This window comes from Mustela putorius, unplaced genomic scaffold (assembly GCF_011764305.1).
Source record: "Mustela putorius furo isolate JIRA1106 unplaced genomic scaffold, ASM1176430v1.1 tig00003983_pilon_pilon_pilon, whole genome shotgun sequence".
Taxonomy (NCBI): domain Eukaryota; kingdom Metazoa; phylum Chordata; class Mammalia; order Carnivora; family Mustelidae; genus Mustela; species Mustela putorius.
This window is the reverse complement of record NW_025422123.1, coordinates 15,601,957-15,623,461: the sequence shown is the minus strand read 5'-3', so window position 1 is coordinate 15,623,461 and position 21,505 is coordinate 15,601,957. Positions and strand designations below refer to the sequence as shown.

Below are 21,505 nucleotides of genomic sequence, written 5' to 3'. Positions count from 1 at the left end.
CCAGTGCCTTCCCCTTCACTCAACCTTAAATCGTTGATGTCCTCAAGGAAGTTCCAGCCAAATACATGGCTTCTGTTACTATTTATATCCCCATGACTTCTGAATGTAAACCTCTTCCAAGACAGTTTCCCTGAGACTCAGAATTTCGACGTGAGCCCATCACTTAATAAGTCTCAAAACTCAACATTCCCAAACTGAACCAACAATTCCTTCTTCTCCCAATTGCTCCACACCTGGTGCTGTTTTAGTATCTCTTATCTCAGTGGAAAAATATCACCAGCCACAGGTTTTACAACATAGACCCCTGGGAGTTATTGTCGACATCTCTTTCTCGTATCCTCAGCAGGCATGAAATCCTGACAACTTTTCCTCCTTATTACCTCTGGTCATGCTTACTTCATTACTAGCATTCAAATCCAGGCTAAACTTGGATCATCTCTTGCATGGACTATTGCAATTGCCTCTTGACTAAGGCTGAAAGTTGAACAATTATATCCAACATGGTTATCTGGAAGGTAAAAGTAAAAAATAAAGTTCTAGTTAAATTTGATAGGGAAAAAAAAATCACTTCCAAAATATGCAGCCCACTGTGGAGTCGGGGTGGAGGAGGTGACAAATCCTGAAAGCAATGAATTAAAGGGATAATCAGCCCCAAAGAGTTTCCAGAACCTTCAGAGGCCAGTTAGCATAATGAGCAACAGTCCTGGCTTCAGAATCTGACAAAACCTAGTTCTGACCGTCACGTGGCCACTTGGAGCCTGCATGAGTTTTGATGAGTCATGACATCTCCCAGCCAGAATTCCCATGATAAGATAATTCCTATTTTTCACAAGGATTAAGTTATATATATCTACTCTTCAGCACGATGATCAGCACATAGTTGAACGTTAGATAAATTAGAGGCATGTTATTATTAAGAATAAAGTAAGGCTATAATATTATTGCCATATACCAGGCAGCAATAATCATATTGAATCAACACTAAAGATAATGAGCATCCCTGGGGCAGAAATTAGACCATATTTCCCCAAGAGCTTTATAGACTCTGATTACTTGGTGTTCTTCCCTCTGAAACCAAGCATAAGGTCCAGGTAACCAGTAGTCAGGATGACCTAAGCATATATTCACTCCCAAGGAGTCTTGTTTTTTTATTAAAATGATTCTCTCGGTCAGTGTGTTTACTTCTCTCAGAATAAACACCTAAAGTTGGATCTTCCTTTATCTTTGTAGTTGGGATTTTATGGCCTCTGTTGGGATAAGAAAACAATATTTTCTCTATGTCTAAGTCCACTTTATACAAACTAGAACAATCTGACCATTCAGTCTGTGCCTGCTTTTGTTGTTAATGGAAGGACACAGTTAGCTGGTGATGCATATTTCTTCCTCTGCAATCCTTGAAAGATAGATATACACAAAAGAATTTGAAACCCAAATTTAAAAAAAAAAAAAAAACCTTCAGAATAAAAGGCTGATGATATTTATTTAATTATTTAGGCATTTAATTTCCTTTACAGAAAAGATACATGATTTAGTAACCAAAAAAATAGATTGAAATCAAAATGACAGCATACTGGTTCAATGTCTAACAGCAGTTGTATTATCTTTAAAAAGTCATTTATTTTCCCTGAGCCTTCAATTTTTCATATGCAATAAATTAAAGTTTATTATCTTATCAGAATTCGGAGTTTATACATATGCATATATAAAATATGAAAAAATGTATATATGTATTAATGAATCTATGAGAGTACGTTTATGTGTGCATCTGTATACCCACATTCACACCTATAGATGTACCTTAAATTCTTATGAGAAAGCAGATTATAGACAAGGAAGCTGGAAATAGGTGATAGGTAAGGTCCAGTCCTATGCTGACACCACCTGTTTCTAGCATTTAAAATGCCTGTATCTTCTTTCTTCCATCCATGACCACTGAGCAGTAGGTACTTTTTAGAAATGCCAATTCTCAGGCCCTACCTCAGACTTACTGAATCAGGATTGTGGGGAAAGAGGCTCCACAGTCTGTGTTGCAATCTGCCCTCCAGGTGATTTAGAAGTGCATGAAAATGTGAGAACCACTGCATTGGAACATTTCCCAGGGAAGGCAATAGACTCAAGTTGTAAGCAGAAGTGGAAAACCAGTCATTAAAGGGGAAATAGCAGGGTAATATACAGAGAAGCTGGATCAGAAGTGGTAGGAAGAGTTTAGAGAGACATCGCAGCAGGCTGGGGGTGTGTTATTTACGGTAGTGGGGAGCTGGTGTGGCTGTGACCACCCAGAACAGAAACCTAGGCAGCAATAAGGAAGCCGTAGGCACATGCTCCTGTGTTAAGTCACTGTTCTCATGCAGTCATTTCTATAACTGGGCTGAGAACTGCTGGCTTTAGAACCTTTTTCCTGCGGTGTATCCCAAAGGAAGATAATCATCCCCCTCTCAGCCGTTGCTGTCTCTGACCCCTGGTTATTTCCTGTAGAACCCTGATGCAGTGAGAAGGCAGGCTTCTCAGGCTAATGCTGCGTGTCTTCTCTGGGCCCTTTTTAATTCTTCTGGTTCCAGTTGGAACATTCCCTTCATTGCCAGATACAGAATGTATGTATGTTTAGGGAAAAGAAGAAAATTCCTGGCGTTCCAATGGGCTAGAGCTAAACTTAGCCAGAGAAAGCTGCAGGGGTGAGAATAAGCCTATGATAGTTACAGGGCAAGAACTCAACGCAGAGATTCTTCAGGAGGCTTATGGATGCTGTGTTGTCATCTAGGACGTTGCCCTGACAGGGAAATCCCCGGCTTTGCAACTTCCTGGCCAGTGTGAGGAACACCAGCTGGCTGTAACCTTTCCTGCGATGCTCTGGCAGGGTATAGCCATGGCACACGGTGGAAAACTGGTCTGTAAGAGACCAAGATACCGGGTTTCCCTTGTCATCCCGGACACATACACTGGGGAAGCAAGAGATGAGTTTCGTGATATACCGGAGACACTGTTCATTGCCGCCCCTAGACCAAGTCCGGTTGAGTAGATCAGCATCAGCAACATTCAGGTAAGTTAGTCGTGTGGCAGAGCCCTTTCTAGAAGGAAACAACACGAGAAGAAATGTGAACGCGGGGTCCTAGGACTACAACCAGCTACTTTTCTTCTTGTACTGATTCAAACTAAGAAACAATTCCAGAGGTGTATTTAGCCAATACCAAAATATTTTCAATGAATTGGAATCTATCCATCTCTTCCCACTTATGAACATCTTTCAGGGTTACATTTCTGATGGAAGAAAATCCTCATTATAAGAAATTAAAGTCTTTCCTTCTCATTTTATGCCCATTTCTTTTCACCTTCATATAGATTAGGGCAAGTATTTCATTTTTCTGTAAAACAGTTCTCAAACTTGTTGACACCCTCTCTGAAGCCATGAACAAGTCCACATTCTTGGGCCCCTAATATTTTCCTTGGTTAAAAAAAAAAAGTATTAGGCTAGAACTATATCTTTATGCATCCATGGCCTGGAAAAAAAGTATAGATTGCTTAACATTCTAAGCATGTATAGATGCTCAAAAAATGCCAGTACTGGGTGCTTGGTTGGCTCAGTGAGTTAAAGCCTCTGCCTTCGGCTCAGGTCATGATCTCAAAGTCCTGGGATCGAGTCCTGCATCGGGCTCTCTGCTCAGAAGGGAGCCTGCTTCTTCCTCTCTCTCTGCCTGCCTCTTTGCCTACTTGTGATCTTTCTCTATCAAATAAATAAATAAAATATTTTAAAAACTTTTTTAAATAAAAGAAATGCCAGTCCTTCTAGATCTTCCCTTAAAAGGTCTGAAAAAAGGTCTAAAAGCTCATGGTATTGAGATAAAGGCAAGGATAGGAATTGTTCAAATTTCTAAGAACTGAGATAGTTTACTTAGTTGCAAGCCTATGGTGCTGGTTTTGCTTCAGAATTTGCTTTCATTCTTGAAATTATCAGTATCATAAGACCATCCCCCATAACAGCTAATGTCATTCTTGCTACGATCTTTATAAAGTATATTTTGTGTTTTCTCTTTATTAGTGGTTCCACAATTAGCTGACATTCTAGGCATACTGTGGGCTCTGGCACTGGGACAATAATCTAACCACTAAGGAGGGTTAAAAAAAAAATACAAGCAATCATGGTCTTGATAGAATTTCTTATTTTTGAAAATGAACAAAGGCTGAAAATCCTGAGGCAAAGAAGCCTCACGCAGAAATGTCACTGTAGGGGCAACTGGATGGCTCAGTGTGTTAAGCTTCTGCCTTCAGCTCAGGTCATGATCTCATGGTCCTGGGATCCAGCCTGGCATCAGATTCTCTGCTCAGTGGGGAGCCTGCTTTCCCCTCTCTGCCTACCTGTGATCTCTCTCTTTGTCAAGTAAATAAATAAAATCTTAAAGAAAGAAAGAAAGAAAAAAAGAAAGAAAGAGAAAGAAAGAAAGAAAGAAAGAAAGAAAGAAAGAAAGAAAGAAAGAGAAAGAAAGAAAGAAATGTCACTGTAAATAAAATCATTGCTAAGGCAAATGTTTCAGGAGTAGTTAGTGACTATGAACTTATATCTAAAGGGCAGGTTATTCAAAATAACGGGTATACAAATTTGGGTATGGACTTAAATTTGGTGTAATCCTATATTTTGGGTGTAAAAGACAGTATCTTCCTATGCAGAAGGGAGCAATTTAAAGCAAGATCTGATTTTATAAGACCTGACGGGATAGAGAAGAATTTTAAATAGCATCTCAGGGATGTGACAGTAAAAGATGGGGAAACACATAGCCTGGTTTCTTCAACAAAAAGTAATGGAAGAAATAAAAAATATGAAAGGGGAACCTGTATGTAAGAGACATATTAACCAATTGCAATGTATGAACTTTATTTAGGTGCTTATTCAAAATAAACTGCTAAAATATTATATTAATTTGGGAAATGTAATTACTAACTGGTTCAAGGAAATATTATTAACCAAATTTTAAAACAGCACAGAGTTGATGCAGCAGGTTTGAGGCCTCTACCTTTAGGGAAGCCTGCTTGCAAGCTTGGCCCTTGGATGGCAGCTGGCAGTTTGGATTTCTGCAGGGGTCCTGCTGTTCCCAGAACTGACAGGAGTTGGCACTTACTGTGCCTACCTGTTTGTGCAATCAGTGTGATTTATGCAGAACACCTGCTCTCCCTCTGGGTGTCTAGAAAATTGTTATGTGCTAGGCAAAGTATGCCTCCAATAAAAAAAATCCTATATGTGTTGTCACAAGTTACTGCTAGGGAAATTAAGCGTGTCCTATGTGACTCCATTGGGGAAGGTTCTGGGAAGTTTGTGCCTGGTTTTCTCTGGATTTTGCCAATGCACCTTTTTCCTCTGCTGATTTTGCTTTGTAGCCTGTCTCTGCTGAGTTCTGTGGGATCTTCTAGCCAATCAATGAGCTTGTGGGTGGTCCTGGAAACCTCTGTACAGGAGTGATATTAGTATAGTGGGTTTTTTTTTTTTTAAGAATCTTTATCTTTTAGAAATATATGTTAAGATATTTAAGAATAATAGCATAATGTCTGGGATATTTCCTTCAAAGTAGTTAGTAGATGGGGTATGGATGAAACAAGATTAGCCATATATGGATGAGATTTTCCTTATTCTAGTCTTTCACTCGGCCTTTGTATGTCCTTGAAAATTGTAATAAATGAAAAAAATAAAATAAAATAAAAATAAAGTCCAATTGCTTTATGTGACTTATAGTACCTATTCTTCTTTAGCTTTAGTTTTGTTTTGCTCAAAAAGTCCTTCAACATATTCCCTAGAATAAAATTAACATTCATTGAGGTAGGTACTTTTCAAATATCATGTTTCATTTGTTTACAAAATATGTGTAAGGAAGATATTATAAGTTACTCCCCCCCTCCAAAAAAAAGAAATTGATCAAGGCTCAGAAAGATTAGGCAGAAAGGGAGGTAACCAGCAAATGTCAGAGCAGGGGCTCTCCCGTTAAGAAGAATGCAGGTTACACTAGCAAGTCTTCTGAAGATTGGATTCTTGAGTCAGAATTAGGAATTATTTCTTAGCTCTACAATTTTATCCTATGTGTTACTTCAACTTTGTTCAAAAAGGTAATTATACAGTACTTTGTAGGGTTGTGGAAATGATTCAAGAGGTAATGTATTTAAAATATTCAGTGCCCCGCAAATAAGAGCTCTCTATAAAATCAGTCATTTACCCACTTCCCTAAAACATGCAAAAAACACTTTTTGGCTCAAAGAGAGGTTATTTTGAATTATTTGGAGAAGGAGCATACCAAGGAATGATTTTCCTGTGAAAATATAGGATTTTCGAGTTCATTCATCACTATGCACAAAGACACAGATTTGATTTTGCAAGAAATTAGGAGCAGTCAAGCACAGCAGAAAAATAAATACACACACACAGACCCACGGACTCATGACACACAGACATATCTAGATTCTGTGGCCTTACTCCAAGGGACCCAAATATCCCTTAATAACAGTCAGTGTTTCAGGTACTCCTCTTTGTACTTCTGTGCAGGAAGTCCCGCCCCACATGCAGAAACTTGGTCTACGTACAGAGAACTGGTGTCCGGCAGAAGTGGATGAGGGAAAAATTGAGCAGCCTTGAAGGAAGTTAACTTTACACCTAACTGCTTTGAGTTGGCAACAGCTTTGGAAACATCATGTAACTCACTCTGCAGCCCTGTATATGGAAAGACATAATGAAAAACGGTATTTTATCTGAAAACACAGGAAGGAAATTTGTTGCAGTATTTTGTACTACGTGGCCAGTTTGCCACCTTGTATCAACCTAACCCCTGAAGAGCTTTATGAATTATTGCAGCTACTCCTGGCCTGATTCTCAAACACTGTATGGGATTTCCAGATCCCCATCGTGTTGTTTCTCACAATCATGATCTTCCATGAACACTTCTGATGGGAATATCCGTTAAGAATATGGAATTGCTTGGGGGGACTTGCCTGACTTCTGACTTCTTAGACAAATCCTAAACTCCTTAAGGTAAGAGAAATTGTACAGCTCTCAAAGTCTACAATCTACCATTCAGCTAGAAGCATAAGAGAACTCACATTTAGTTGGCATGGCATTCTGACTTAAAGAGTCTTCTAGCCTCTTGCCTACATGCCCATTGCAGAAATATCAAGGTATAAATTTAGTGTTGGGAGATTTATCCTAAACTTGACTCACTTGGATCCTACTCATTTATCACAGCTATATGATGTTATCTATAAATCTTCATTCAGTACTCGTATGTAAAACACTGTGTGGGGCACTGCACCAGCATGAGACCCAAGAATGGTACAGTCTCTGATAGAGCTCGTCACATGGCATGTTAGCTTCTGTTTACTTAGAACTGACTTGCCCTGCTTCTCCAAAATCCTATCAGCTCTATACTTTCTAGGGTTTCCTGATTAATTGAATCCTCTGGAAATTGACTTTCCCACTTCCATCCATGTCTAAAAGCTTGTTTCCTCCCTCCAGTAAGTCATTTCCTATGGAAGAATACATGAATACACGAATAGGAGATCATGTTGAATAGAGTCTGAAATCTGAACATTGGCTACTTTCTTAGGGAGTTAAGTCTAAGAAAAACCAAGTAGTTTCTTCAAGTTAACACTATTAGAAATTACAGAAGTTGTGGCTAGAATCCCACATTATAAACCTGAATTATATTGAAGTAATTCAAGAGACTCTGAAAAAAAAAAAATAGTTCAAGCTAATGAAAGGTATGGATGGTAGTTGAAACAAAATTTATTTTTCTTAGATTGAAGTACTTCTTTCTAAAAGTCAGACTAATATTTCTTTTAAAAAACTTTTTAAAAAGATTTTATTTATTTGAGAGAGAGAGAAAGAGACAGAGAGGGAGAGCACGAGCATGCAGAGGGGCAGATGGAGAGGGAGAAGCAGACTCCCCGCTGAGCAGGGAGTCTGATGTGGGGTTTAATCCCAGGACTTAGAGATCATGACCTGAGCTGAAGGCAAACGCTTAACTAATAAGCCACCCAGGTGCCCCTTGAAAAACTTTTAAGATCATAAGATGTAATAGAAAAATCTGCATAAAACAAATGCATCACTGGGGCAACTGGGTGGCTCATTCAGTTACGCATCTACCTTCAGCTCAAGTCAAGATGTCAGGGTCTTGGGATCAAGCCCTGCATCGGGCTTTCCGCCTATTGGGAGGAAAGGCTCCTAGGGGAGCCTGCTTCTCCCTCTCCCTCTGCTGCTCTGCCTACTTGTGCGCTCTCTCTGTGTGTCAAATAAATAAATACAATCTTTAAAAAAACACAAATGTGTAACTTCATTATTACATATTTTATCTACTACTAAAGCCATAAAATAGAAATTCACTAACCATCTTCTATTTACCATTCTCCTAAACACAATTCTCTCACTCTCCACTAAAAATAGCCACTATTATCATTTTTAATGACAATCACATCCCTGTTTTAAGTTTTATGATGCAAGGGTGAGCCTTAAACACCATAGTTAGATTTTGTTCACTTTTTGTCTGGTGGATCTTTTAATCTGCAGCTTTTCTTTACATGCCTATCCCTCCTTCATATCCTTTAAATATTCTTTCCATTTATCTGTTAAAGAATCCAGTTTGCTGGGTAGAATCTCTGTAGTTTGGATTTTGTGGATGATCTCTCCGTGGATTTTAAACCACGTCCTTCTGTTCCTGACACCGATTATCATTTTAACGAATGATTTTCTCCTTGCTCACATCACGAATCTTCACTAAAATTGTCCTACCTTTGTTCACCTCACCTCCTTAGAAAGGGAGGCGTTGCTAATTGGATAAGACAGAACTCAGACCATTTATTGGACCACAGTTCATGGGACCACAGTACCAGCAAGCCAGATTCTGGAACTTTTAGGTTAGTGCTCACGTCAAAATGCTCTCTCACATCCATGCGACCAGTAGTGAACAAAAGAGCCTGGCCCATCTGGATGGCTGTATACTTTTTCATTCCCTGTCCTCTCATGGCCAACACAAAGAGTTTAGCTCTTCCTGTAGGTGAATCTCGATTTAACCTTGTTTATGGTCAGCTCTTAGATTAAAAATGACAAAGACATTACCATGTAGAACGTACCATTGCTCTGAACACCCAGCTTTGAAGTAGCTCCATTGTCTAAATTTTCAAAAGATTTTATTTATTTAACAGAGAGAGAACATAAGCAGGGGAAGTAACAGAGGGAGAGGGAGAAGCAGACTTCCCATTGAGCAGGGAACCTCATGTGGGACTTGATCATGACCTGAGTCGAAGGCAGCGGCTTAACTGACTGAGCCACCCAGGCATCCCTCTGATGCCTAATTTTTGTAGGCTTTCCAGGCAGCCCCACCAGTAATTCTGTGGCACAAGATGAAAGACCAGCCCTTTCTATGGTAGTAGTTGGCTTTTCGAGTCATTCATGATTTGGGGATGTTATGGGAAGAGCCCTCAGGTGCTTTGGTTAAAATGAATAAAGATACCGATGACTTCTTAAAAGCTATTCTGTATTCCAAGGAAATTATAGTTCTTACCAGCAAAGCCTATAGGTGAGAGGCCACATCAGAAGCCAAAGATAATGCCTACGCTGATTACATGCTAAATGAGGGGCTTTACCACTATTTTAGGTGCTATTAACTCGCATCTTTCCCCACCTAACTTCAGGGAGGATGAAGTGTCGATGTAAATGACTAAGACCGACTCATGACTAACAGCTCCACCTGCTAGGGGAAAAAAAAGCACTGGCAATTACAAGGATGTTCTCATCCTAATGGTGGCATCAGGTGCTTTGAGGAGAGTGGGTCCTCTGGTACCACAGACTGTCCAATCATTGCTGTGATTTTCCATACCAAGGAAGAGATCTACTTATTTCCACACTCGAGTAATAACGGCAAGAAAATTTTGCTAGCTTGGCTAAGTGAGTGGTAGAACCCTGTCTCACGTCTCACCAGCGTAACTGGGGTAAATCTGTAAAATTCAGAGACAGTCCAGAACTTCCACTATAACACCTTTGTGAGCATTTCCAAAGAGATGTTATAAAACACCCCAAGTCTTTAGGTCATGAATATGCCTTAGTCATCATTTGAAAGTAGACAGGAGCTTTTTCCTTGTGAGAGGGCTTCAGCTGTTTGCTGCTGGAAAAAATGACCAGACTTTGTATTTCTGACCTGGGGGACCCTGCCTTCCTGGCAATGATGAAGGAACTCACTTTCAATGCAACAGTTAAAAACAAGAACTTCATTGACTGTATCATCTCCCCAGTCATCACGAGAAGTTGGAAAAGTAAGCCACTGAAGCTGAAATTGTCCATGCACAGTATTAGAAACTGTTAATGTAGGTTATTGGTCTTGGCCAAAGCTCTTCCATTAGCATTGATAACCATGCAATTATCTCCTTGGATCTCAGATATACACTTATCTTACTAAATCATGCCAGGATATCCGACGTAGATCAGTTAATTATCTCTTTCCAGAATCAGCAGCTTCAGAAAGAAGGAAAGACTTACCTATTGGCTTATATTGAAGTTAGAGTCACTTTAAAAGATTGGAACAGGAAATGATTAAAGGAATAAAGAAAAATATGCTGTGAAATTACAGTAACAGTGGGGGGAAAATGTCACTTGAAAGCAGCCCAATTTAAATGGTGCCTACTTACCCCAATGGCCACGCCTCTTTAGGAGTAAAACAAGTGTTCTTAGGAAACTGTAGTATAAAAATTGTAACTATATAAAATGTATATCTATGAATTTGTGCACTTAAGTATATATATTATCATATATGTGAAACAGATATCATAATCTATTTGATGTATATGACAAAAATGTGAAAAAGAAGACTGCTTAGTGTCTGTGCTTGATCTCACCTTGTATTTGAAAAACTTGATCCCAGTTGATAACATCGTGTTCTTCCAACAGGTGTTGGTAAGCCCTGACATCCTTGTAGAACACAGCATAGGCATTAGAATAATGGTCCAGGTTATCTGTCTCAGCCTGGGACAGAAGAATAATTGTAAAAATATAAATATGTCCTCTAGGTAACTCAAATCCTAGATAAATTAAGTACATTGACAGCTTATGCTTAGATCATTCCCACTGCCAAAATCAGTCACCTGTAAACCACGGCTAGATAGGAATGTGGCTAATACACTCTGGTGAGGGAAGGAACAGATATTTTGGAAGTTTTGCTTGATTATTCTTCCGGTATTTGGAAAGTTTTAAGATCCTTATTCCATCTTTTTCTAGGATTTTATTTATTTATAAAAATGGAAAGGGGGCACCTGGGTGGCCCAGTCATTAAGCATCTGCCTTTGGCTCAGGTCATGATCCCAGAGTCCTGGGATCAAGCCCACATTGGGCTTCCTTGTCATCGGGAAGCCTGCTTTCTCCCTCTTCCACACCCTGCCCCCGGCCTGCTTGTTTCCCTCTCTCGCTGTGTCTCTCTCTGTCAAATATGTAAATAAAATCTTAAAAAAAAAATGGAAAGGATATAACTTAATGGAGCTACCAACAAGAATTAAATAGAACTATCAGAATTTTCCTAATGTGGTCAGGGCAACATATTTGATCACGTGAGCTCTTTGTCCTTGCAAAATGGGGCAGATGTCATCTTTTTCAGTCTCCCTATGCATTTACCACATTACCAAAGTTGTTGGTCACAGGAAAACATCAAACCAGAGGAAAAACAAATATGCACAAGTACGTATGCTTCATGGTTCTAGAGATTGTGAAACACTAAAGGAACACTTTTTAGAACACATTTAAGCTAGCCGTTTTCCATGTCTGCAACTCCAAAGCCAGTCAAATCAGAGGCTAATAGTGAGGGGCACCTGGGTGGCTCAGCGGTTAAACCTCTGCCTTAGGTTCAGCTCATGATATCAGGGTCCTGGGATCCTGATCTATGTTGGGCTCCCTGCTCAGCGCGGAGTCTGCTTCTCCCCCTGGCCCTCCCTCCTTGTGCTCTCTCTCAAATAAATAAAATCATTAAAAAAAATTAATGGTGAAATATGTACCTTATTAAGCTAATATATAAAGACTGTAATGGTTATAATATCCCCTTTACCCAATCTTTTCTTTGCAGTTGATGCCAACTCTTGGGTTTTCAGGGGGTATTTTGTTTAGTTTTGTTTTGTTTCTCTGTCCTTTCCAATCTGTACCTCTTTCTGTCGCCGGGTGATAACAGCTTTGAAGTCTGGCCACGAATCCACCACCACCTCCTTCTGAAAGGGATTCCCACGATTCATGTTCATCACTGCTCCATAAACCTGAGCCAGAGAACCCAGAGAGACAAGCCAGTCACATTACTAACTCTTTCAGTTGCATATTACTGTTTTCACTTCTTGTATTATATAGTTGTGGCCATGAGAAGGGAAATTTTTTTATATGCACATATATACAACATGCACATGTACAAACTTTTCTCTTGTTATTTCATTATTGTACATGAAAACTGGTAAAAAATACAAAAACAAAAACAAAAACAAAAAAACTAGGAAAACCTATGAAATCTCTCCCTAAACTTAGGTTTTTCTGTACAACTATGAGAGATACCAAAACAACAGGCTGACTAGATGGCACATGGGTCAATAATAAATACTTACAGAAGGAATCAGAATCTGATGTATGGATTTAGGGCTCGTAATATCTTTTACAATTCCACAGATAATTTTGATGTTCAGCTGCTTTTGAAGCTTATTATACTCTCCAAAAATAACCTGCTTAATGCAACTACTCCTTCAACCCTGAGTTACAATTAAGCATCATTGAGGGTAACTCCCCTCCCCCCAAAAAGCCCCCTTCCTTTCAGATTTGATAGAGGAAGGCTCTCTAAGCATTCCCTGAGGGTCATAACTATGTCTTATTCATTGCTATGTACATGGAGTCTGACATAGTGGATCAACTGGTTGTTGACTAAACAATACTGAGTATTAGAATTCTGACCTGTGCCCTCGCATATTTCTTTTCTCCACTTAGAATCAAAGATGCCGTCCCTATAAAACAACCTTCATATGCCAGGGGTGCTTATAGAGAAGAAGTTGTGGTGGTAACAAGGAGAGTGAGTTACAGGCTAGTGTTCTTAGCAGCACTTTCATCATAGATAGAAACTGAAAACAATCAAAGTGTCCAACAGCAGTGGGAAAAAATGAATAAATTGTGGCATATTCATACTATAAATTACAAAACAGAAACTCAATGGTGAACGAAAGAAGGTAGATACAAAAAGACATACTATGTGATTCAATTTACATTATATTCAGAAATGACAAAACCACATTATGGCTTTAGAAGTCAGGATTCTGGTTACTTATGGAGAGCTAGGAAAGAGAATGTTTGGAAAAGAGCACTGGGGGGAGAAATTGTGTCTGAAGTAAAGTTCTTTCTTGATTGGAATGCAACTTATATAAGTATTTGCTCTATGAAAATTCATTGAGTGGCATAATTATGTTATGCGCACCTTCTAGTATGTGTTATTCTTCAGTGAAGACCAATTTAAATTATAGGGGCATTAGAACCCACATTTTTACCTCTTTTATCACATCATGATTCAAATCACACACCTCAATACTTAGAACATTATTCAACTCTCTTCTCTCTTTCCCAATCTGGGACCTCACTCAAATCTTCTTATAGAATGTATCTTTCCTAATTTGGTCTGGCTAATACTAACATGTGACATGGATCACATGTGAAAATCCGAGAACTAAATTAACCTGGAAGGGTCATGCTTGCTTTGTTTAATTATTAAATTTTGGGGATGCTGATGTTATATATACATAGTCATAAATTTATTAAAGTGTTTTTTCCCACAAAGAAACCATACATCTTTATTTAAAAATGGAGCTTAAATATGATTGGAATGTTGAGAAAGTTAAAAGGAAAAAAATTCTTTCTGATATTCAGATTGTGAAAGGAAAAAAATGGCTTGTTTATAAGAGTTTTGCAACCAACTGAAAGAGTTGGCATTGGTTGAAGACAATGAAACAAATTCTTTAACACCTATTTATTCACAGGGTGCATGTTGAGAGGAGAGGGGAAGTAGCTAGGGGAAGTAAGGATGCCGGGAGAATGAGCAGCTGGAATTTGTGAAGGAAATGTAGAGGGATATTTAATCACAGAAATACTAAGATGAGGTAGGAGGGGGGATGGGTGAAATAGGTGATGGGGGTTAAGAAGGAGTTCACTTGTTGTAATGAGCACTGGGTCACGTATGGAAGCATCGAATCACTAAATTGTACACCTGAAACTAATATTATACTATATGTTAACTAACTGCAATTTAAATAAAAACTTAAAAAAATCAGATTATAAAATATATAGCCATAGCCTCCAAAAAAATGGAGGAAGTGTGAAAGAACAAGACAATTATTTCTTTATCATTTTGATTCTCTAAAGGACATAGTGTAACTGAAGAGGTATTTTGAAACTATGGTCAGAGAACCCAAGCCAGACGTTATATAACAATCCAATAACTGAAAAAAAAAAAAAAGAATAAGATTCAAAGGTGAAGAGACTCTGTGTACAGAAAATGAGAAATTGGGAGTGCCAAGCTAAGCAGCTTTTAAAGAGAAGATGATATGAGGAAGGGAATGATTTGTGCCTACGTGTTTGATTTCTTTAACTCTTACTTCAAGTGGCGTTATGAGAAGGATTAAAAAAATAATAATAATAAAACCAAAAACCAACAATGAAAAACAACAGAAAATCACAACCATGCAGTTTGGAATCTGATAGCTTGGATTTAAATCTGAACTCTAGCACTTAGATAAAGGGAGGGGATTTTGTAATATCATCTGTAAAAGTATAATGCAATTACCTGCTTATTCAGTTTTTAATATTACAGAGGAATTAATAGGTTTTATAAAGTTCAAATGAGACAGCATAAAAGGTATGTTAAAGAAGGATACCTACTATTCTGAGCAACTCAACTAATCTGAATTCAGAGGTCCTTGAAAATAAGATTTGAACAGGTGAGGGTTAATAAGTAACTATTTCATAAACTGATAGTGACCAACCAACAACATTTTATTGAGTGCTTATATGGGCAAAGCCCCATGCCAAGCACTATGGGAGGTATCAAAAAAAGTAACAAAACCAAAAAAAAAAAAAAAAAAAAAAACAGAAAAAGAAAAAATTGAAATAGCCAGAAAAATTTTATGATTCCTCACCTGGGTGTCTGGTAGTTAAGTTGCTAGAAGAGAAGCAGTAGCTATGAAATCAAAGGAACCAGGATTCAACTGATTTTTTACTTGCTTTAGCCTTTTTTGGACGCTAACTTGTTCATTTCTAAAATGGGTTAATAGTCATCTTACAAAGTTGTTGGAAGGATAAAATAAATTGAAATTATTTGTATGCCAAAGCACTACCCACATACTATTCATAATGTAAGAGCCCATCATTCGTCTTGATGATTATGTGATCTTAGATGACCCTGTGAAGGTCACCAAAACCTTTTAATTTCTCTTTGGCAAAAGAGTGGGTCAAACATTTATTCTCCAGAGTGTCCACATTCAAAAATGGGACATTTTGAGTTGGACTGTCCATTTGGTACTCTTTTAACCATATGCTCCCAAATTATCACTCAGATTTTCCCTACCACACATAGTTTAAGCATGATCCATAAGGCAAGATGACTAGGTTTAATCACCCCAGTACAGTGCTCTAGATAACTTCTGTTAAAGTTTAGTGTAAATAAGGACTATCGAGGGTGTGAGCCCAATACACAGTTCTCTGGTCTCTGTCTTTAGAAACTGTGATTCATTATATCTCTTCTGGGTTATTAGCAGCCATCACATTTGCAGTCAAATGCCCTTACCACTGAGTTATACCCCCTGCCACTTACATTTGAAAATCCATATTGTAGGGCTATCTCCTTGGTTGAGAATTGCAGCCGTCAAAGACAATTTCTTTGCACTTCGCATGTTTTTCTCCAAGTGCTTAAAATATTTTAAATCTCATATTTATTTGTAATCTGTGATGATTGTCTTTTTCCACAGTAGCTCTGAGTTATCAGCGGGCCCTCACAGGCTTTGAGAAGACTTCAATAGAGGCTTTATGACCAACAAAGCCATTGAAAAAAATAAATAAAGATGTTGAAATAGCCAGAAGAATTTTATGATTCCTGGACCTCAGCTCTATTGTGAACCTAGGTTATGTTCTTATGAGCAATGCTACTTAATCTATACTCTTCTGCCATTAAGAAAAGTTTAAAACTCGAGTTTACCTAGAAATAATCTAATCCAGCACTACCTAAATTTTCCTAGAGGTCATCGAGAGTGACTGTCAAAAAAATAATTGTCACAGCCATATCTATGCTGCTTGGGATCAGTCTCTAGCAGGAGACGAGTGGGAAACCATCTGTTTAATAGGTTTAATAGGAAAGCCCTGACATCAGAAAAACTGGGAAAACAGCCACAAGTCTGACCTTATTCACAATAAATAAAATAAAGAAATAAAAGAGAGCGCTTAAGTGTAGAATACCTTAAGTGATTCAGGGAAGTAACTCTTCAACATTTTTTCCAGGATCAGTAATTTGGTAGAACAGTTGAGCACCAGCATTTTCTCCAGAACTCTAGCAATTCCACACCTAACGAGAAAGTTGAAGGGATGAGTTCAGCTTTTCCTTGTTAACGTTTAAATCTCCTGAGGAACATCCTTGAAGTCCTGTTTTCACTGGGTGGAATTCGGAATGCCATTGCTCCCTCTGATGGGGGAAGAAGAGGGAAGATGAGAGGCACTGGGGTGGGGACACCAGAGAACACGTGGAAGTAGGGAATGGTAATGACCTAATCCAGGAAAGAGGTGATTATCCATGTGGGTTAAGTCTTCCTATGATACACACTCACTGTACGCTCAACTCTTCCTGTGAGACACAGAAAGTTGTAATTTCACATCTGTTTGTGTTTTCATTGAGTCTGTCTCAAGTCGACTGGGAGGTACAAGAAGGAAAGGGCCCGTGTCTGCTTTGTGCTCTATTGTAGTCCATCACCTACAGGACTGGCACAGAGGAAAAGGGCATTCTATGTGCTTGCTGAATGGTTAAGAGGAAGCTCAGAGTAAGAGTCTTAGGGTAAGCAGGGAAACTTCTTTTTACAGTGTGGGGCAAAGGTGGAAGATGTGAGTGGGTCAGGCATCAGGTGCTTATGGGAAGCCACTTGCAGAGAAACACCTAGGTTGAAGATAAAGAATCAGATGTGAGCAAAGGCTGAGACTCTGTTTAGTTAGACAAAATTAAGGAACGAAAAAGGGACTTAATATAATGCATGCAATTCAGCCATTCAGAGGCAGTTATTTTTTTCTAGATTTGGGGACTTCCTATCCCCTGCTTTTTGTCCTTAAGAAAACTTTCACCCACCCCCCTCAACATTCCAATCAGGTCTCGACTGAATTAAACAAACTTTTTTCTCTATATTCGATGCACTAGAGTTTATCCACTTACTCTCAACAAACAGGCACTAGGATGGCGAAAATGCCTCAACTAGACATGAGAACCTGGTGTTTCTGAGACTGCAGTGAATTCTTTCCTGTTCAGCACATTCCCCAGATAGAGGATGTTACTACTTGATTTCAATATGTGGCAGCTCTGTGTGACTATAAGATACTCAAGTGTTTGATTATGATTTATTTTTTTTTATTTTTTTTTTTTAAAGATTTCATTTATTTATTTGACAGAGAGAAATTACAAGTACACTGAGAGGCAGGCAGAGAGAGAGAGAAGGAAGCAGGCTCCCTGCTGAGCAGAGAGCCCGATGCGGGACTCGATCCCAGGACCCTGAGATCATGACCTGAGCCGAAGGCAGCGGCTTAACCCACTGAGCCACCCAGGCACCCTAGATTATGATTTAAAATCCACCTTGCAACTCCATCATATGGTTTACATGAGTCTGAACTTCTACGAAGCATATTTCCTGTGACCAAGTCCTGTGCCTGCAGGCTGCTGAGTGGGACACCTGAGGTGTTTGTAATTCTCTCCAGGACTCTGAAAAGATACTAGGGGCAGCACCAGAAAATCAGCTTCCTGGAACGCTAGTACTCATAGTCTGGGCTGATAGGAGAAGCTTTGCAAAGATCGAGTTTCCAGGGTTCAGGTTGAGCAAAGGAAGGAGACATGTAGGCATCATCTTTTCACACTTGTATCTGCTTGACATTTCACTCCCTCATGCTATCTTCAAATAAAATATTAACTTCTTAGCAGATCCTCATGTTAAATACATTCATTTATTCTAATTCAATATTTGAGAAAATTAGAATTATTTCATAGAGAAACTGGTTATGTATCTCTTATTACATTTGATGCCTAGAGATGTTTTTATGTCTTGATACATAGCAAAGTAGCTAGCACAAATGGTAGGAATTCTAAGAACTTGATGGAGATTTGCTTTATTGCCTCGTTTGTTCCTCAAAGTTCCTGAAACCACTTATAAGTGTAGGTAAAATATATGATGAAAAATTAAGTTTGAATTAAAATTCAGGCAAGGGGAAAACAGAGGTGTAAACATAATATGGGGTCAAGAGTGAGGCCAGCAGCCAAAGCACATGGACTATAGTTCTACATACAGAGTTGATCCTTTTTATTTACGGATTCCACATTTGTGAATTCACCTACTTGCTAAGATTCACCTGGAACCCTTCAAATCCATAGTGATGGTGTTTTTGCAGTCATCTGTGGACATATTTGAGTCTCCAAAGCCAATATTGTCAGCGGATGCTGCAGAAGCTGACCTCTCCAGCTCTTATACTCTAAACAAGCCCTTTATAACGATGTATTTGTGCCACATTCTTTTGTGGTGTTCACTTTCTGCTGGTAATTTCACTGTTTAAAATGGTCCCAAGGGGCACCTGGGTGGCTCAGTCATTAAGCATATGCCTTCGGCTCGGGTCATGATCCCAGAGTCCTGAGATGGAGCCCTGCATCAGGCTCCCTGTTCTGCGGGAAGCCTGCTTTTCCCTCTCCCGCTCCCCCTGCTTGTCTTCCCTCTCTCATTGTGTCTCTCTCTCTCTCTGTGTCAAACAAGCAAAGAAAATCTTTAAAAAAAAAAAAAAAAAGTGTCACAAGCATAGTACTTAAGTGCTGTCTAGTGTTCCTATGGCAAAAAGACTGTGATGGGTCTTACTGAGAAGATACATACATGTGTTACACAAACTTCCTTCAATTATGGGTTATAATGCTCTTGACTGAGAGTTCAATGATAATAAAAAATCAACAAGTGTTAAATAATGTGTCTTTAAACAGAAGTACACATAAAACAGGGTTATATATTGGGATGCATGGGTGGCTCTGCAGGGTAAGTAGCTGCCTTTGGCTCAGCTCATGATCTCAGGGCCTGGGATCAAGACCCACATCGAGTTCCTTGCTCAGCAGGGAATCTGCTTCTCCCTCTGCATCCATCCCTCCCCTGCTTCTGTGTGTGCTCTCTCTCTCAACAAAATTAATAAAATATTTAAAAGTAAATTTTTAAAAAAGAAAGGTTTTGTGTTGGTCTTCTGATAAAAACATTGTGACCAGAGGCTTGCAGAAACCTAATCTTACGTTTTCCCTACAGATGGTAATCCCTGTGACCTCGCTGAACAAAACCACCACCAACAATGAGAAGCAGGGGATTTGCAGCAGGTGAGAGCACATTTTGTACTGTAAGCTTCCTGGCAGCCAACGTAAGAGAAACAAACATAATTAGTTACGCGATTCAGTTTGTCCATAAAATTATTCTCACACTCTTGGGGGACCCAGGTGGCTCGGAGGGTTGGGCATCAGCTCTTGATTTTGGCTCAGGTCATGATCTCAGGGTCCTGGGATCCAGCACCACGTCAGGCTCTGTGCTCCGTGGGGAATCTGTTTGAGGACTTCTCTCCCTCTCTCTCTGCCTCTGCCCCTGTTCATACTCTCTTGCTCACTCTCATTTTCTGTCTCTAAAATAAATAAATCTTTTAAAAAAATTATTCCTATGCTCTTTATCATAGCATTTGCTTGACTTTTCACTTGTATTATCTCTAAATGAAATTCTCTAACTTCTAAATAATCAAAAGCCTCCTTGGTCTGGCTTCAGTATACTTTTCTATTCACAAACTGTGCTGGGTGACAAATATTGGTGACATAAAAATCAGAGAGACATTTCTCCCATGGGTTCACAGAGGGAAGACACTATAATTAATGTACACCAGTGGACAATGTTCTTTCAGTAAACAGTGATGAATTTCCTGAGGACCTTTCTCTTATGAAATACAAAGATAGTTTTAAGGGCACAGCAGAATGAAGAAATTCTCATGGATGCAGAAAATATATTTTACAGATTTTTGATTTATATTAGAAAGTCATAATGACAACCATTAATTCTGAGAACTACAAGATCAGAGTATCATAATCTCACCAATAAATTATAAATTCCCCTTAATTCACATGTGTTCTAGAATTGGAAGGTAAAGATTTGTAATTTCTCTGGCTGAACTGTTACCAACAACAGACTCACTAACTGAAATCTTTGTCAAGGAATGTAATTAATTATAGTCATTCAAGTTTTAAGAGCCCAAGATTCCTTGGGGGGCACTGAAGAGTTTATCAGCACACAACAAGCACTTAAAATATGTTATCAACATTAATCCATGAAAGCATAACACTGGCCTGAAAGACCTTTCTTATAAATAAATAAAATATAAGGTCTCTGCTTTTATAAGGTAACATAGCACTTACATGACATCTGTGGGGAAGAGGACATCTTTTAGTGAGACACGGAATTTTTTTAAAGCTCTTGTGATCTGGTGCTTGTAATTATTTTTTAGATGATAGGCTTTCCTTTCAGAGATGCCTCTCTTACCTGTTTCTCTAGTTGTGCCCCATCAGTGCAAATGATTTTATATTTTGTAATGCTTATTTTCCCCAAATCAAAATTTGAAATAGAAAAACAAAAACAAAAAGCAAACATCTTTCCCCATAAACCTAATTATGATTTACCCTTCCTGTATAATGCTGAAATTCATCTCTCCTCCCTATTTCTCCCATTTCATCTTGCAAGTTTAATTAATGATTTGAAATTTATTATTTTAAGGAAGGAATGCTTACCTGGTATTGAGAGTTCAGTTTCTATCAGGTCAGTGGTTCCTTCTTCATAAATGGTGAGTTTATTCTTCAAGCCTACTTCCCTAATTAGTCCTTAGTGGAAAGAGAAGGGAGAGAAAAACAAAAAAGTGCCCACACCTGTTAATAGGGAGGAGATAATGGTGTCAGGTGAAAAGCCTCATGCATACAGCATGAGTATTTTCACCCCACCCCTTCCTTTCTCTCAGATTTAGACTTACAGTGTAAAATACAGTGAATACTAATCTTGATTTAAAGATGGACATTTTCTAGATCCCAAACCAACTGTCTGCTAAGATCTCATGAAAAAATAAAAAGGAATAAGACCCAGGTGAAGGGAGTACCATAGAAATTGACAAAGAGGGATTGCCCTCTTATATATTTTCACCTATTTTTTTTAAAGATTTTATGTATTTACTTGAAAGAGAGAGCAAGACACAGGGAAAGTGCATGAG

The 21,505-nt window shown here is 38.7% G+C and overlaps 1 protein-coding gene across 2 annotated transcripts; it reads right to left on the bottom strand.

Moving 5' to 3' along the window:
* Window positions 1-1,476: 1,476 nt before the first annotated feature.
* Window positions 1,477-21,176, bottom strand: LOC101679377 (glycine N-acyltransferase-like protein 3). Of its 2 annotated transcripts, none has more exons than XM_045071059.1 (6): window positions 21,036-21,176; window positions 16,463-16,685; window positions 12,142-12,249; window positions 10,852-10,978; window positions 6,556-6,682; window positions 1,477-3,065 (listed from the first exon to the last, which is right to left on the bottom strand). In XM_045071059.1, the coding sequence occupies exons 2-6, from the start codon at window positions 16,538-16,540 to the stop codon at window positions 2,651-2,653; spliced, it is 855 nt and encodes a 284-aa protein (XP_044926994.1). In that variant the 5' UTR covers window positions 16,541-16,685; window positions 21,036-21,176; the 3' UTR covers window positions 1,477-2,650. The 2 variants fall into 2 exon arrangements, with proteins under 2 accessions (XP_044926994.1, XP_004780477.1); XM_004780420.3 differs by having other exon boundaries at window positions 16,463-16,568.
* Between the last annotated feature and the right edge of the window lie 329 nt (window positions 21,177-21,505).

Bases quoted from the DNA above. Each gene is read 5' to 3' on its own strand.
- LOC101679377 (XM_045071059.1), bottom strand. From the start codon at position 16,540: ATGCTGGTGCTCAACTGTTCTACCAAATTACTGATCCTGGAAAAAATG. The intron at 6,683-10,851 runs GTGAGATCAAGC...TTCCATATACAG, and splicing joins TCAAGTTTTTCAAATACAAG to GGCTGCAGAGTGAGTTACAT. The intron at 3,066-6,555 runs GTACGTAGACCA...GTTTCCTTCTAG, and splicing joins CTGCCGGACACCAGTTCTCT to AAAGGGCTCTGCCACACGAC.